We start from the raw sequence: 17,627 nt of genomic DNA on the forward strand, positions 1-17,627 counted from the left end.
CATTTAGATCAACATATATTTTACGCTTCCTTGTTGGATCATAGCATGAAGTATAAGGTATCATGCTTTGCTTATGCATTCAGCAGTGTTTGCTGGTTTTCTATTCTAAGGATCTTTCAGAGACTTCATTACTCCTATTGCTCGGGTCAGTGACAAAACACTACGGTATCTTCTTCGTTCCCTAATAGTTTGATTTCTTCACATCTTTCAAATACAATAAATATAAACTGAGACACAAACATAAACGCTTTTCAGAAGCTCTGCTGAAGCAGAATTATTTCGTTCCAATTAAACCACTTGAAGCATTTGGCTGTCCTTCACTGACACAATTTTTAATTTAGCCACAGAGCTGTAACACAAATGCTCTGCCCTTTAAGAACTATAAAAGTTTCACTAGTCAGTCCTCATAGCAATTACACATATCTGAAATTAAATCAAGCAACTTCAACTATAGATACAAAACCATTGTATCACCTCAACAACTTAGACTAGATTATTTTTAAGTCTTTCCTCTGTCCTAAAATCTGCAATATTTGCTTAGATTCACAATTAATTGCTTCTTCAATGCCATTGCCCTTAAGTCCTTGAGACATTTCTTGCCATGTATTTGTTTTATCTTAACTGTAACTGCTTCTTCAATGTTTTTATATTTCTCAAATTACTACTCCCTGCCCTGTAGTACATGCTCTTGCACTTTATGAAACTTCTATTATTGAAGGGAAGGAAAAGAGGCACAATCTGCATTTGAAAGTGATGCTGGGACCAGGTTTGTTTAAAAATGAATGCCTTCTGCTCTAGTACCCATAGCTGTATTTTGTTTGTATGACAACAACGATCTCAGACTTGCTACAGATAATGGTCTCTGCAATGACTGACTTGCGTTCCCAGAGAGCAAAATACTGCAGTATTAGCCTCGCAATGTAAACAGGGATATTGCTCAGTCCCCTGCCATAACCAGAGAGCTTTACAGCTGCTCGTACATTGTGGAGTGGCCAGGGCTCTGCTCTCCAAAGTTTCGGTTAGTTGAGCCAGGCTCTGTGCTGAAGCTGGCTGGAGTCGGTACCGGGGCAGCCCCCAACAGCACAGCCAGGAGATGGCTGCAGGCAGAAAAGTTCAATCTGTAAATCCCTCACTTGTCTCTAACCCCTGCCAAGTGACTTAAAGGCGGTCACTGCCATCTGGCTGCCGCAGGTTAGGCAGAGGTAAGTACGGCCATCACAACCTGCTCAGGCACGTCTGCCCCAAGTCTGATGGAGGGAATTTTAAAGGCTTCCTGAAGACAAATCCTCCATGTAAACCTACACAGGTCCTTCCTGCATTGTATGTCACACCGTTTGCTGGACTCTGTGCTCATCTGCATTTAGCTTCTGCCTTGGAAAAAGCAGTGGACTTTCTACATACCCCAGTGGACTGATACATGTTTATGGCCACTGGACCTCACATTTGTCAGGGGAGATGTTCATACAGTTAAGGCACACAGGAGTATTTCTGTGCTTCTATGAACATCTCGTGTTTTTTACAGATTGATGAATGAATTAAATTCTGTCTAACGTGGAACAATACCTGAGTTGTCCCAGTCTGGCTGTTTCTTCCAAGTTAGGTCTTTTATTCTTTCCTGCAAAGATAGATTTAGTCCAGGCACAGTCTTTGACTGTGTTTTACTGGGCCCAGAATGCCGAGGTCTTGATCCTCGACTAAAGCTGTTTGGCATTGCTACATTAATAACAGATTGTTCAGCAAAGTGATTTTGGCACCTACTTGTAAACCATTTCACTGTGCTTCCAGTCCAAAACAGGGTAACAGACCAAGGTTTCTGATCTGGGTTTCTGAGTGTCAGACGGTCTCATGTAACACTTAGTCCACATCACACTCACATCCCACCCATGTCCCAGTTTCTCTCTCATGAAATCTTACTCTACTGTATGGAGACAGTAGGATTCCTCCCACAATTGCTCATCCTGAACCTCAGGACTTAGGCCCCTACTGGGCAGGCAGCTCAAGGCTCTTTTTCTCCCATTCAGTTAGCTCCTTCTTTCCCACACAGGCAATGCCGTCGTGGGATACCAGGCTGGCAGGATAGAGACAGATAATGGAGGACAGCACTTATGCACATGACAGCACTTATGCATCCACTTGCCTTAGTGACCTAAAACTGTCCCAGGACCTCAATGTATGTTCACCTTTACCCAGGCTACCCAACCAGGCATCACCAGTACAGGGCACCAGTGTGCCACTGGTTTAGGGCGCAATTCACCCAAGTTGCCCTGCAGCTTTTTCATCACCTTGGAACAACAGGGAAAGTTACCTGATATTTGGTAACTTATTCTTGTATATATGTAGTTACGAATTTGTCTAACATCTGCTTGTGAGAATATGGTCTATTCCCCATTGTCTCCCTTCCTTTCTCAGATAAGAAATGCTACCCTTATACTCCTACAGAGAAATTGGCACTGGGCTAGAACTGGTGGATCAGCATCTTCTAATTTGTAAGATCATCCAATGTTCAAACTCATTCTCTTCATTCCCTCAGGGCAAGTGCACCCGTATGCTGAATTGTGGGAGAATGACAATCCCTCCTTCTTCCCTTTCCCACTAAGAGTAAGGTGACATTTCCAAAAAGGCTGGATCCCTTTATCTCCATTGCTCGTGGTACTTGGACACATCTTTCTGATGTTCTCTCTCTGGAATAGTCAAAAAATCTACTATGAAGTATGATTAAGAGTTCAGCCTCATCGACTCCTCTAGACACTACCCCCCAGCATAGAAGAGGAAGAGATGAAGAGGGTTTCAGAACTAGCTGTCTCCAAGGATGGCAAGAGCCTACAGTTATAAACATTTAGTTTGGGGTGGATACAACTTGTGGGTAAGACGCCTAAACTGAATTAGCTGTATATGTGTAAACCCGTGAGCTGAGTACCTAAGCTCCAGTGTAATCAATAGGGATTTAGGAGCTCTATACAGTTGCCTACACACAGATAGCCATCACTGTCCTTTTGAGATGCTCTAGGATGTACTGTGTGGCCTCCACCTGCAGCTCCATAGGGGCCTGGGTCTCCCATAGATCCAGAATCATATCTGCCATGCCTTATGTTGCAAGGTATCCTAGGAAGTCTCAGATGGCTCTAGACGTCTAAGTTTCAGCAGCCAAATCAAGTTCCAGATCTTCATGGACTATAATGGAGTATAAATATCTAGTTCGCAGGTGGATATCTAGATGTCTTGTTCTGCAGGCTCAATCTCACTAACTGGTAGCTACTGTCTTTGTATTTTCTAGACTATATGGGAATTATGCAGGGTCTGTATTTTAGAAGACAAAGGAGTTTACAGTTGATGTGTAAACAGCTAACCTTGTCTAATTTACTCTTGCAATCAATGTATACCGAAATCTTGGGTTTATTCAGTTCACAGTCTTACTGACTAATATACAAGCTGCTTATATGGTAGGTGTGCTTTGACATCTTGGGAAAACCGTTCTCAGAGGACTTCCAGAACAAGGCTTTACTTCATTTTCCTTGCATGAGTCCTCTGATGCCCCCACCCCATGAGGATGGGTTACCTGGAATTTGGCTCCCCCATCACCATCACCCTGGCCACCCCCATGGAGTCCCTAAGTAATGACTTCTTTTCTCTGATCCAGAAGACAGGGACTCTTGGTGGCATGCTATAAAAGCAAGGGGCCTTTAATTTTGTTACGTTCTTCCTCTCTCCCAAATCTGCAATAGTCTCTATCAATCAGAGGTCTTCCTGGTACAGCCTGAGTGACCAGCATACTCCACTGCTGCTTTCTCCCTTTCCCCCAAATGGGAACCTAAAATCCTCGGAGGAAGAGCTGAACCAAATATCACCTGTTGGTTTTTCACTTCTCTTGACTTACAAGGACTATGCAGATGACATTTTCTTCCACAGGTCTGCCCACCTTTTATGCGTATATCCCTCTACAAGTAAAGTCATCTTATTCCGTGGTCCTAAGACAGATAAGAACCCTTGAGGGAATGTTTGCTTCTCTTTGTCCAGGTCATTTTTTTATTTGATCACTTGGGCATTGTGCGCAGTAAAGTATGAAATTTACTTTTGTTCATGAATCTTCCTACTGTGATAAAATGCTTACACCCAGTTCAGTGTCAGTTAATGATAGGCCATTTATAAATTAATTAAAGTGTTGAAAAGGATAATTTATACTTAGGCTAAATAGGTCTAAGTATATGTTTTAGACTTTTTAAGGCTGTTATACATATTTCACCTGAGAAGAAAAGACATCCTCTGTTTTTTTCCACATTAGGTCAACTCTTCTTTCGAAAGGCTAATCTCTCCGTGACTTTGACTTTGCATAAAGAGGAATTCTGAATAAATTCTTGCTCTTGCTCAGGTATTTCTCTACAGGCCTGCCATGTTTTGGGGACCTCTTCAAGGGCATTAAGTTACCAGACAGGCAAGGTGAATGTTAGTTTTCTCAGTTGAGATACGGAGTTCCTGCTTCTGTTCTAATTCCGGTAAACCTTAAATCATATATCACCATCAGAACCAGCCCCCTTTGGTTCTGTAGCCACAATTCCTGACATCTGAATGATGGTGAGATGCTAAAGAGAAGTTTTACTTTCATTTAGAAAGTTGGGAGTTACATGCTAGCCTGAGGGAGGTATATAAACCAATTACTTGGGTGGAAAGCTTGTAAACGACTTTTTGTTTTCTACAGACCACAGACTGTTCCCAGCTATATAATGTTGGCTCTTCTGGTCAAGGGAAGATAGACACAGACCTTAGATACTTTGGGAAGACTCTAGATCAATTTTATGTTTGTAGGGAGCCGTGACATATGAGCTACCATGAATAGCACTAGGGCTGCTGTGAACTCCCAACCAGCTGGCTGCGAGGTGGCTGAGCCAGCTCGTCTTCCCGGCAGCCCATGTTACTTCTGCACACCAGGCAGGACAGCTCGTTAGCTCAACAGGCAGCACAGCCAAGGGGACAGGACAAGGGACCAAGCCACTTCTGAGCATTAACTTCTTCTGTGACCTTTGCCTCACTCTCTTTCTAAATTAAATTTTATCAGCCAGGTTTTGCTTATTTTTAATTTTGCAAACTTGGGTGCTGAGAGGTAGGTGTCTACCCCCCTTCCCCCTCATGTTCTGCAAACTCCATGGGCCACTTCTCACAAGATAGCCCTTCATTCCCGTGCGTCATTCTTCATCTCTGTAAAACAGGGTAACGACATTTAAATACCATGTAGACAAGGATGTGGCAACCAAGGAGTTCACCTATATGTATAAATCCAGAATCTCACTGAAATTAAAACTACTGGAAAATTTTCGGTTCCCAGTGCTTTTCCTGGTGTGCTGACCAAATGTTTACCGTAAGAGTTTCCCAAACATTGGTAACCAGACAGAGATCCTGGCAGGGCAGGAAAAGCACACGCACAAACCTCTGCATTTTTCATGCTGTAGTCCTACACTTCCTGGAGCAACAGCAGCTGCCACAGCTTCAGGAGAAAACACCAACATCTGACCACGTCTGAATGCATGCAAGTATTCATAGAAATGTCATAGGTGAAAACGGTGTCCTGGTACTTCTATTTTGTACTGTTACTGGAAAAAGTTAATGGTCAAAGAGCGAACCTTTGTCCAAAGAGGTAAAGATGATCATGGAGGTGGATATAGATGACTTTGGCAATGAGAGACAGAGCAGGAGAGGAGAGGAGAGTGAGCTGTTCACTGTCCACTTTCTATCATCACCTCTGTTCCACTTTCTATCAATCACCTCTGTTCCACCTTCTTCTTCTCAGCAGCTCCTTTCTGCTACTGCCTCATCATCTTTTCCCTCATGTATCCATGCTTTCTGTCCCATCACTTCCAACACCTTCCAGTACCCACACGTTCCAGCAGAGCATCTAAAGGGGAGAGGGAGAACAGGGGCATCACCTTCCAGCCCTTCCCGTGCCACCGCTGCCACACAGGGATGCCGCCGCTGTGGGCCTGGTGGGCGCAGCCCTCCCGCAGAGGCCGGGGAGGACTGGTGAAAGGGCAGTGCTCCTGGGTGGGACTATGGAGAGCGGTGACTGGCACCGCTCAGGAGATGGTCCGTCTGCCTGTGGACCTCTGAGCTCGGCTGTGCAGCAGGTGCTTTGTGGGGTTATTTTAGCGTTGCCTCTGCAGGTATTATGCAGTGCTTGGGAACGCCAGTCGCGGCCCAGGACGCCACCGTGCACGATACCATCCTAACAGGAAACAGATGGCACTTGCCTCTGCTGGGGCAACCCCCAGACCTCACCGGAACACTTTTTAGGTACGGCGCCAGCAGGGACAGCATCCAGAAGCAGCGTTTTTTGGTGGGCGGCCGCGTTGCCCATCCGTGTGCTTTGAGACCACGGCACGACCGAGCCGGGCAAACGCCAGCCTCGGGGGAGGGCCGGATCCCGGGGCTCAGGACACTCGGTGGGGGGGCGGCCGTCCGCGCTTCGCCCCGGGGGGCAGCTCGGGGGCAGCCCGCCTGGCCTCCCCGCGGGCGGTGCGGAGCGGTGCCGTGCGGTGCGGTGCGGTGCGGTGCGGTGCCGTGGCGGGCCGCACGTGGGCCGGTGACGGCGCCGGGGGCCGGCGGGGCTGGGCGGCTCCTCCTCCCCCGGCGCCCGCCGGCGACTGGGCGCCGAGGCTGCGGCGGGCGGCGCGGGGCGGCGCGGCGCGGGGCGCGGCGCGGGGCGGCGCGGGGCGCGGCGCGGGGCGGGGGGTGCTGCCTCCTGCGCGGCGGTGCGGGGCGCAGCGGCAGCCGGGGCCGGGAGGCGAGCGGCCCGCGCGGGCGAGGGCGGGCGGCGTCGCGGGGCGGCGGCGGCGTTGGGGACTGCGGGGCGGCGGCGGCGGGGGCTGCGGGCGGGGTCCGCGCCCGCGGCCGGCAGCGGTCTCTGCGCCTCAGCCGGGCTTCGGCGGGTGCTGGTGGTGCGCTCTCCCGCCGCGGGGCTGCACAATGGCAGTCGCTCAGTAGGATGGATCCTGCCGTGGCTTTTGTTCTGCAGATCCACCCATCCTCCTAGCAGTCAAGTACCAGGCTATGGTTTTCTCTCTGGGGATCTTTCTTCCGCGTTTTGCCGGTGCCTCTGAGGAGGTTTTGGCCTCGGCTGGGATTTCACGACCTTACTTTTCGTTTGGCTTCGCGCTGAAAAGAAGGGATTTCTTTTATTTTCTCTCCACGCTTTTGGTTATAATCCAATGTTGATCTAGGGGGAATAACCATTCAGCCTGGCTGAAAAAAAAGCATCCGTTGAAAAGTCTCAAAGAAATATACCACGTGAGGAGAAAAAACTGGGAGAAGATCGGAATATAATCATTTTTTCTATGATAAAACTGGTGCCCCTCTTCAGGAGAACTGGTCTCAATTTATTATTATGCAACCACAAGGATCTCTTCTTTCTCAGGGTGTATAAGCTGCTGGATTGCTTTTCGCCCAAATCAATGTGGTTTCTTTGGAACATTTTCAGCAAAGGATCGCATATGCTGCAGTGTCTTTGTGGCAAGAGTCTTAAGAAAAACAAGAACCAAACTGGTAAGCAATCCATTGCACTGCGTTGTTTTTCTTTTATGCTACCCTGTCTGTTGCTCGCCGAGGTAGATCTGCAATCCTGCTGAGGGGAGAAGGGGGAAATATAACGAGGCCAGCACGGACATGCATGTGCATACATGTATGAATAAGCAAGGAGCGGTTTGGATTAGCTTCAGCCACTGTCACCACGGAAAAGGAAAAAAAAAAAATCAAAGGCGACCCTAGCCCAGCCTGCATCTCCTAGTTTCTATGTGCTGTTTCCAAGGAGGAAACTTTTATATCGCTACCCTTTTTGCGGGGAAGCCGGTAGAGCCCCCCTCCCGGCTCCCGTCCCCCGTGCGAGCCCCCCGGGCACAGGCCCCGTCAGTTTTGGGAAGAGGAGCCCGGGTCTCCCGCGCTGGTGGGAGCCGGCCCTGCCTGCGGTGGGCGAGCGTGCCGGGGCTCAGGTCCTGCACAGCACTTTCTGATTAGCTTGCAATCTGTCACCCCCCCACACACACCCACCCGCCTCGCTCGGCCTTCTGAAGTCAAGCCCGACACCCCCCGCCCCCGGCCTGGGGGCTCCCCGTTATCACTCACCCCCCCGGGACCGTAGGCCAGGAAGGTGGAAGGGGGGTGGTGGTGAGGAAAGGGGGTGGACACTTTCTCGGGGCTTGTGCCCAGACGGCAACTCAGCCAGCCGTGCCAAGCGGCAGCGGCAGCGGCAGCAGCACCGCCTGGGTGGCTGCGTCCCCTCCGCCTCTCCGGGCCGGGATGACCCCTCTGTGCACACGCCGGTGTCTCTGCCTGCGTCTCCGTGTCTGCCTGGCAGCCAGGATGATGCGCTTGGGTTCAGGCCGGCTCCGAGGGGGAAACTTGCAGTACATTACATAAGAAATGCAAATGCAGGTGCTCCGGGCCGCCCGGCCCCGGGGGGTCACGCTGCCGCTGTTGCATCCCTCTTGCTCGGGGCGTCCGTGCGGCCAAGCCCGCGGCTTTGGCGAGCGAGGTGGGCGAGAAGGGATGTTCGGCGGGCGGGGGAGCCGGCAGCTTTTCAGGGGAAATACCGGCCCTCCCCGCCCCCCTCACCCCGGGCTCTGGTCCCCCCCCGCCGCCGTGCTCGCTCCCCCCGGCCGGCGGGTTGTCTGCAAGCACTTGCGTGCCTGGGGAGGCGAGAGCCGCTGGAGCCCGGGCAGCGAGGGGAGGGACGCCGTGTGTGCGCGCCGGTGTGTGTGTGTGTGCCGGCTGCCCTGCAGTGGCAGCTCCCGAACAGGAGGCTCCTGACGCTGGCACTGCAGTGTAGTAGATCACAGGCTCTCGTTGCCTCTCTGACACCCCAACATCAACAAGCAGCGGCCCTGGCAGCCCGCACCCCTCTCCGCCCCGGCAGCCGGGGTGCCGGCTCCTGCTTTGCCCAGCTCTGGGCCGGTGCAGAGAGCGGCGGTGGGCACCCCGGCGGATTTTTTCTCTTCCCCCCCCCCTCGCTCCCGTTTGCCAGCTCGTCTCGCCCCTTCCCTCCCCGCCGCTGCCGCTGCAGCAAAGAGCAGCCACTTCTCAGCATACCATTGAGGCCGAAATGCCCCGCCGGAGGCTGCGCTCGGCCTCCCGCAAAGTGCCCTTTGCTTCCCTCGGCCCTCCGCAGCCAGCCGCCTCCCCCGGCCGGGGGCAACTTCCAAGCCGTGTGCCCCCCCGGGGCGGGATGGGGCAGGCCGGGGCAGGGCAGCCGGCCACCTTCCCGCAGCCCCTGGGGACGCCCCTTCTCCCCCAGCCCGGGCCGCGCACGCAGGGCCCGTGGCCGCAGGGGGAAAGCAGAGCCGCGGCGTGGCTCTCCCCCCCTGCCCGCTGCCCTGCCCGCTGCCCTGCCCGCTGCCCTGCCCGCTGCCCTGCCCGCTGCCCTGCCCGCTGCCCTGCCCGCTGCCGCCGCCGACCGCCCCCGGGGGCGGGGGGCCCGGCTCCAGCGCCGTGGTGCTCTGGGCGAGAGGCGATGCTCCCGAGGAAGGGTTTGGGGGGGTGCTGCTTTCTAGACCTTTCAGTTTGCATACGGGCGGCGGGGGGGGGAGGCGTATAAGCCCACCCCCCCACCCCGCTCAAGGCCCGTGTCCTTTCCTCGGGGAGGGTAGGCTGGTAAGGAAACGGCCCCTGAAGGCGAGACGCGCCCCTCGGGGTGCCAGGGGCTCGCAGCACACCTTTCCCCCTCCCCAGGGACTTTGCCGCACTTGCCCTTTCCGCACGGGACGAGTGGGTTTGGTGGCAGCCGCCGCCACTGCCACCCTGCCTGGGTGCCTGGCGGGGGGGAGCCGGCCTGAGCAAGAGGGGCGAGCTGCGGGGGGAAGAGCCCGGGGGCGGGCTGGGGGGTCGCTGCCCCCCGCCGCCGCGGGGGCCCGGGGGGCACAGGGCAGTGGGAGAGCCGAGCGCGGAGGTGGGGGCTTGCTGTTGCCGTCCCCGGGCGAAGGAGCCGGGACGCCGAGCCCAGCCGAGCCGCACGCCCCGTCCTGACATCCCGTTCTCGCTAAACTGCGGCTACCGGTCTGGGGAGGCTAACAGCCCGCTTGGCCGGATTAGCTGGCCGCAGGCGCCGTTGCTCTGGGCCATCTCCACCTAGGCTGCGATCGCCCGCGGGAGGGCAGGGAGCCGGTGCCGTGATGCCCTGCCCTGCCTCGCCCGGTGCCCCGGGCCCTGGGGCTCCCCCTCTGCGGGCAGCTCCGCCGGCGGCAGCCGGAGAGCCCCGTCCCCGCTGTGGCACGGGGCTCCGCTGCACCCCCCCGGCCCCCCCCGGCCCCCTTTGCCCGCCAAACTTTTCAGGAGCGACCGGGCTTTTTGGTCTCAAAAGGCACCACACGAGCCAGCAGCTGCCGCTGATCAAACCGTGCGGAAAATGAAGCAGGTTAGGCAGCTAACGCTGGCTGTAATTTCAGTTTGTTTAGTTATTTTCGGCCTGGTGCACTTTTTTTGTCACTTTCAACAGCCGGTCTTTTTCCAGAAACGGGACTGGGTGGCTCATTTCCAAATGCTCTCTGCTTTGTCTTTCCTCTCCACCGCTGGCTGCAGCCCTCCCCTCTGTGAGATGGCCTCCTCCCGGGGCTCCCCTGCCATCCCCGGGGTCCCCAGCTGGCCCCGCCGGGTTTACTGGCACCAAGCAGGGCTCTGGAGCGAGGGGCGAGCGGGGCAGGGAGGGATGGGGTGTCCGGTGGGGTGTGTGCAAGTCTCTGGCAGGGTTGCATCAGGAGGCCGTGGTTTTTATTTGGTAATAATTTTGTTATGACCAGACTTGTTTCAAATTTGATATCCCAGAAAGAGGAGCTGCCTTTGATTGCTGCAATTATTTACCTCTTTACATTTCTTCATAAGGAGAAAAACTTTAAGAATCAATAGGTGTGGCTTTGCTTGCACTGATTTAATTTTTTTGAGTTTTCCTGAGTTTAGTAGTACAAAAGGTAATGGAGCCCCACATATCTTCAATGTCCTGTCCAGCATGAAAATATTTGCAATCTGTTAGGTTCCCTGGGCCTCACTTGCTTTTGTAATTATTCCCATCTAACCCTGCCCTTCCAGCTTGTCATACACACAGAGAGGACTACACAAAGTGTGAGACAAAAGAGACTTTTTCTCACAAAGAGTTAAAAATTGCTTGAGACCATAAGGCCTGAGCCAGGGCTTGTAATGATAAGATCCCATCATGGTGGCTTCCCCCCCACTCCCCCTGAGGCTCTGAACTGGGTGCGTTCGGTTAGGGCATGGCTAAGTCACGGGGAGGATTTAGGGCTCGAGGGGGAACGGGGAAGGAGGGTACCTCTGGGTGTTTTTTGAAGCAAATAGAACAAGTGAATAGTTTGTTTTTTGTTTGTTGGGTTTTTTTTGCCAAATGACAGCTGTTAGGGTGCCCATGGGAGATGAGTGAATTGGCTGGAGTACTAGATGCCCCCATGGCAGGAATTGCTATCAGATTTCACTCCTGGTGGCAGCCCAGCAGACAGAAGACCTATCATGTTTCCTCTCCATTTACCTCCAAGGAGAGGCATCTCTCCAACTCAGTCAGGGGGGTTGACAGGAGAGTAGATGGAAATTGGCATTACTATAAATATGTTGCTGATAGAGGAATTTGGTTTTTGTTAGTATCAATCTCATATCAATCTCATATCAGTCTCAAACACAAAACTTACATAAAAAGCAAGAGCATCTGAAATGCAGGCTGTGGCTGAACTGGGATCTCTGCACAGTCCCTTCTTAAACTCCTTCTCCGTAAAATAGGCTGTTCTTTCATGGTCGCTTATCATTTTGAAAAAAGTTTTGAAGCACAGCCACGCGAGGATCTATTTGAAGCAGAAGCTTGGGTCCTGCCCATAAAATATATAGTGTGTGTCTTTATCTGAATTCTAAGTAAATGGGGGCCCCCCGCTGCCTTCCTTACTGATAGAAAACAAACCTCCCACCAAAAGACAAAGGGTATTTTGCCTCAGCAAGAGCTGCGGGATCGGGTCCTTGAAGTTGCTTTCACATAGGTCTGAAAAGCAGCTCTGCCTAAATAACGTAATTCTTATACCGTTAATCGAGCCCATGGTACGTTTCTCTCCCTCAAATGTAGAATTGCCTATTTACATGTATTTCACTTACTGAAGTTTTGTCCTTTATGGAATACATTTCCTGAATTTTTGCAAATTTAATTATTCTTGATAAAATGAAATTGCGTATTCTACTTGTTAAGGGGTGAAATTTATGCCGGCTCATGCATCTCCCTACTGTGTTAAAATGCTTGCACCTAGTTCAATGTGTGCTAATGATAGGCCATTTATAAATGAATTCAAATATACAAAGGATGACTTAGGCTTATGGAAAATATGAAAAAGGTATTTACAGATATCATCAGTTTAAATATTTATGTGTATGCAGTTTTTGTTTGAGTTGATGTTTATTCTACTTACCTGCTGCAATTATGTTAAGTAGATTAATTTTGAGCTAAAATTCCTATTGACTTCAAATTTAGGGAAGGAGTGATTTAGACATTCAGAATTTGTCCCTTTTCAAAGCTTTTCTGTCCCATAAATGCCTGTAAAAATACAATCTGGAGAGGAGAGAGGAGAGAGTTGTTTGAAACTGCAAACCAGTTTTTCAAGAGGACTTCAAGAAATAGGAAGCAGGGCGTTAGATCGACTCTGAGGTGGCATTTTGTAGTTGGTGGGGTCACTACTGAGGTTTTTGTATAATCACTCAACATGTAGGATGAAACGCTGCGAGTCTAGAATCCAGTTGGATAAATTAAGTGGTTACGTGCTCATTAAACTGCTGAATATTTACAGACATTTGCCAAATGTGCCTGTGAGCACTGAGTCCTACTGGAGCAGGTTTCATTCCGTTGAGGATGATCTTGTTACTTCAGGAGCAGTGATTTGTTTCTGTACTTAATTTTGTTTCAGATGGCTTTTGTGATTTTGGACACACTGTTACTTCCCTATGCCTTGCTTTCCTGCTTGTTAAAAATCACAGACAATGTCTGAACATTGCACAAGTGTGCTGTTGGTCCTTTTGTTTGCTTTTTGCATTTTAGTGAATGATAGCCTTTCAAAGACAAATTACTAGTTTACTGAACAACTTACTGAGTAACAAAACATTGAATGATCTTAAAATTTTACAATCTCTGTTGTTAAAAAAAAAATATTGCTGTGGTGTAGCACAAGGCTTGGTATATGATTAATGTACCCGAGAGCTACTTGCCACTGTACAGAAAGACTCTATACAGTAGAAAATAAACTTTGCAGGACCAGGGCTGTGTGTAGTTCAGAAAGATCCCGCTTCTTACACAGAATGTGTTTCTACTGTCAGAACAAATGAAGCGACTGGGAAGAAAATCTTTTTATTGGAGACCATGTGATGAAGAGCACAAAGGATTATATTCATCTTCAGTCTGGCTATTAAAAAAATTATTTATCGTGTTCTCCAAGTGAATCCTTAGAGGTTCTGAGCTACTCAGAAGTACTGAAAATTATAATTGCAAAGGGAACTGATGGTGTTTGGCACTGTGATGGACTGAACTCATAGTGAGCAAAATATATGTAAGTGAAGTGTTCTTTTTAATATACGCTGCAGCAAAGGTAAATACCGTGTGAATAACTAACAAAGTTGTTATTCCAATCAGGAGCACACTGACTTTGAAGAGGATTTTTTCGAGGGCAAAACCTCAAAAATCATTAAGTGAAAGGCTTTTAATAGATAAAGGGAATGCAGGCTTGGTGTATCTGTAGCATACACTGTTAGAAGCACTCAGGTTAAATAGCAGCAAGGAAAGTAAAGAGTTGCGGATGAGACAGCATTGAGAAGTCAGGATAATAATATCTGTAGTAAAATTCAATGCACAAGTCAGAATAATAATACCTTATGCAGTAAAATTCAATGCACTAGTTTAGGTCACATACTGTGTTGAACATAATCAACTTTTTAATAGTTTGAGAGTTAATATTGGATGGTTCTGTGCGGCAAATGACAATAAATGACACGCAGCTGCTAGCAGAAATTGATGGTGTAATTTTAATGTCCGTATTTTGCGTTTTCACTCTGACACCAGCTTGTTTTACTTTTAACTGGAAACAGCATGAGGAATTGCACTGAACAAGTTTAACGTTTGCATACAGAAGGTAGTATCTTGGAAATTACTTGGCTTAATCATTTCGTAGCACTAAAATTAACCAGGTTACATCAGACAGTAGAATTGAACCACGGTTAAACATTTTAATTCCATTGGAATTGTTTTGGTTTTTGCTCTCCGACAGTGATACAAATAAGCTGTAATCCTCTATGAAAAATTTGTTTTAAGGAGATTCCAGAAAGGTCTGTATTTCACTGAGCTGATAGGGGAACAGACTTTGCTGTTCCCTGAAAATTCATCATGGCATCCACGTTTTTTTTTGGTGCAGCTTTGTCATCTGGAAAGATAAGAACATAGTGAGGATACAGAATGTGCGGGACTTGCGCCTCAGCTCTTGAACATGTCCTGTCCTCAGCTCTGGGCATTAGGTGGTGTAAGAAAAATATAAGGCACATGGCAAATCTAGGTTTGATCCTTCCCCTAATCTATCAGTCACCGGGCTGTCTTAAGTCGGATGTACACTGCATGTAGTAGCCTCTGAAGGAGCTATACACCTTTACTTGTCAAACAGCTTTTCTATTTTGGGCATCAAAAACTTTGCCTGGCAGCGAGCTCCACGTAACCACATGCTGTGTGGAAAGGGAGTGGAGGGGTTTGTGTTTTCAGTGGGTACTCCTTGTTTCTTCTCCTGTTGAAAACCAGAGGCTAACACTGCTATTCCTGCTCCATGTTTGTGATTACCGATTACAGGGAGATTTTCAGGGGTGAGTATCTCATCTGTAAGGTGAAGAGCACTTCCTTCATGGTGCCTTTCCTTCCTTGAGCTGTCAGAAAACACTCAGCATTTCTGTCATCTCAGATCCTATGCAGTATAACTTGCCTTTACTGAGGATTTAGGATGTCTCTGGCTTTGGAGGACATAGATGAGACAGCAGCTGACACATCCCTTTGCATGGGGATCTGCCTGCGTGGTCCTCCTGAAGTCGGTGGAGGTTTCTGTTTGTGTGCACGGGTGTGCGCAGAGTATTGCCCACAGTTTCACCATAGACCAGAAGCTCGCAAAATTGTGGGGCTATGAGGAGTTGGGAGTCCTGTATTGGCAGGTTGCCCCTGCTTACATCCAGCTAAAACGAGTTCATTCCTATGGATTTTCTAGGCGTATGGGATAAGGAAGTATCTCCTGCAAAGGGCATGTTTTCATAAAGTCCTTTCTCTTGGGGGAAGAAGCAGGATATTGCTCCCTTGAATAAGTTTTTAAAGAATTAAGATCTAGTGTGACCGAAAACTAGAATTTTGTACCAGTGTTGAATGGTTTGAACAGGAGAGAGCGCTTGCATATAAGAGCAAAGACTTCTGTTTACATATAAATCTCTTGGTTCTCACCAATGCTAGCAAAAGAAATATACAGGAATTTCATTGTCCTTTAATGAGGTTTGACCCAAAAATGTTAATTTAAAGAAGACAAGTTTGCCAGACTTGTTACTCTCTCAGTAAATGTATTTCTAAGCATGACCTGCTACATTTAAACAAAACGTCCGGATTAAACGGTTCCCAACTCACACTTCTCATTAGAGAAGTGCATTATGGAACATTACTATTGCCCAGTAGTTTCTGCACATTCACTCATTGCTAATATAGGTACATTTATTGACATTGAATGAGATGAACAGGAACTACCACTGCAAAACATAGTGGAAAATGTAGAAAAAGATGTGGAAAAAATATGGAGTAGGGAAATGCTGAAAAAAAAATCAGTTAAATCATTAATATAGCAGTATCTTATAAAATAGAGTATCCTATCAGGAACATCTGAATAAGGGTTAAATTAATAGTAGTGCTTACTAATTCATAGTGCTCAGAATATGAAAAAGCACTTTACGGTTCTGATTTTCTTGCAACTAGAAATTGCAAGTCCATACCCAGACTGCTAATAGTCCCTGAGAACCTCGACCTAAACGTGATTTAGGCAGATTATCCCACTAGGAGATCAACCCATGATCTCAGATGTGAATTATCTTCAGTCTGTCTAAAACCCAGGTGCAATTTTGTGGCTTGGTCTCTTTCAGCTTTCACTGAAATCCATATTTTTAAATGGCATTAGCAGGTGGATTAAAATTTGTAAAGCCTTGTGGCCCCCTGGGATTTCCTGCTAGCCCCTTGCCAGTATAAATCTTTTTTTTTTATGTTTGTCCCCATGTGAAGGAAACTTTCTGCCTCAAAAACTAGGGTTATACGGACTTTCAGACATTTGCTAGTCTCCTGGCTTTACTCAGACCTGTTTTATCTCTGTGAATATGACCTTGACCCATTCCAAACACTGTTGCCTCCATTATAGCCTCTCACATCTCTTTCAGTTCTTTCACCTGCTGATTGTGCAGGCATCTCACCTTTTTACTTTGGGTTAGCATCTCTGAGGAAAATTAGCCCTTAATTATGTGTCTTTCAGATATTTTTAAGTTCTCTCCACCACTTTGAATAATTAGCTAGTGGCAGTGAGCAGAACAACTGTACAGGTTATTACTGATGTCATAGATATTTATGATGGATGAAGGGTGGGCTGATGGACTATCCATTGTTTTACTGGGCATGAGCTGTATGAATGATTGGTTTCCCACTTTCTGCTAATTTACAGTAGCAGAACAGTAGCAGAAGTACATAAATGCAGAGGTAGTAAAATAACTGTGATTGATTAGGAAAAGACAGTAAAATCAGCAAGAGGATTCAGAAGACCTAAGAGCAAATGTTATCCATTTCATTTGTTTTGAGGATTGTTTGAGGATATTACTCGGTTGAGGATAAAATGCTTTATGTGGGATTCTGCTGTTAAAGCAGGACTCAGCTTCCAGGAAAGTTTTCTGGATGATATTGCTGAGCAATTCTTACTTGACCTGGTAGAGAATTGGTTCCAGGTCCTGTCTTTGCCTGCTCACATGGGTGCTATGTGCCTCCTTGAAGCTTGTGGCCATGGTACCCTGCTGACGAGTTTCCAGAGAACTGCAAAATCCATGTGGATGCAAGGCATGACCCATATGTATGACCCATATGCATGACCTTCTGCAGGGTACAGACAGTGTGAACTTGTATTCTGGATCTTGCTCACCTTTGATTCACTTTGTTCACCTTTGATTGAGTTCACTTTTGATAGTCTAGATTTGAGACATTATTGTACAAAAGGATTATAACATGCCACTTCAGTACAACATGCTCTAGGGTTCCCGCTGACCAGGGACATTTGTGACAAAACCAGGGACTGTATGCATATTAACCCCTGTGCTCTGAAGCGTTGAGCCCTGCCTACTTGCACAAAGTTTTGAAACATGTCAAAGATGAATTCCCTTACCTTTGAAACTTGTAGCATGGACGTCAAAGATGAATTCCCTTACCTTTGAAACTTGTAGCATGGACTCTTCTTCCATGGAACAGGGCACCTGAAAGAAGTATGGAATTGTTTTACAGCAAATACATCATTATGTAGTGTTTGTATTGAAGACCCACATTTTTTGAAGGAGGCCTTATTTTGTTTTAGAACTGGACTTCAAACCTGATA

General features: G+C 48.4%; 1 protein-coding gene across 3 annotated transcripts in view; it reads left to right on the forward strand.

Annotated features, from left to right (window-relative positions):
• Positions 1-6,847: 6,847 nt before the first annotated feature.
• FGF14 (fibroblast growth factor 14) overlaps positions 6,848-17,627 on the forward strand; it is a 415,933-nt gene continuing 405,153 nt past the window's right edge. For 2 of the 3 annotated variants that reach the window (XM_009470248.2, XM_087757508.1), the window contains exon 1: positions 6,848-7,527. In XM_009470248.2, the coding sequence (XP_009468523.1) occupies positions 7,320-7,527 (208 nt within the window). In that variant the 5' untranslated portion in view covers positions 6,848-7,319. The remainder of the gene's footprint in view (positions 7,528-17,627) is intronic. The other variant, XM_087757513.1, reaches the window with a different exon arrangement.

Source organism: Nipponia nippon, unplaced genomic scaffold (assembly GCF_047370975.1).
Source record: "Nipponia nippon isolate SJK-2023a ecotype South Korea unplaced genomic scaffold, ASM4737097v1 scaffold_2, whole genome shotgun sequence".
Taxonomy (NCBI): domain Eukaryota; kingdom Metazoa; phylum Chordata; class Aves; order Pelecaniformes; family Threskiornithidae; genus Nipponia; species Nipponia nippon.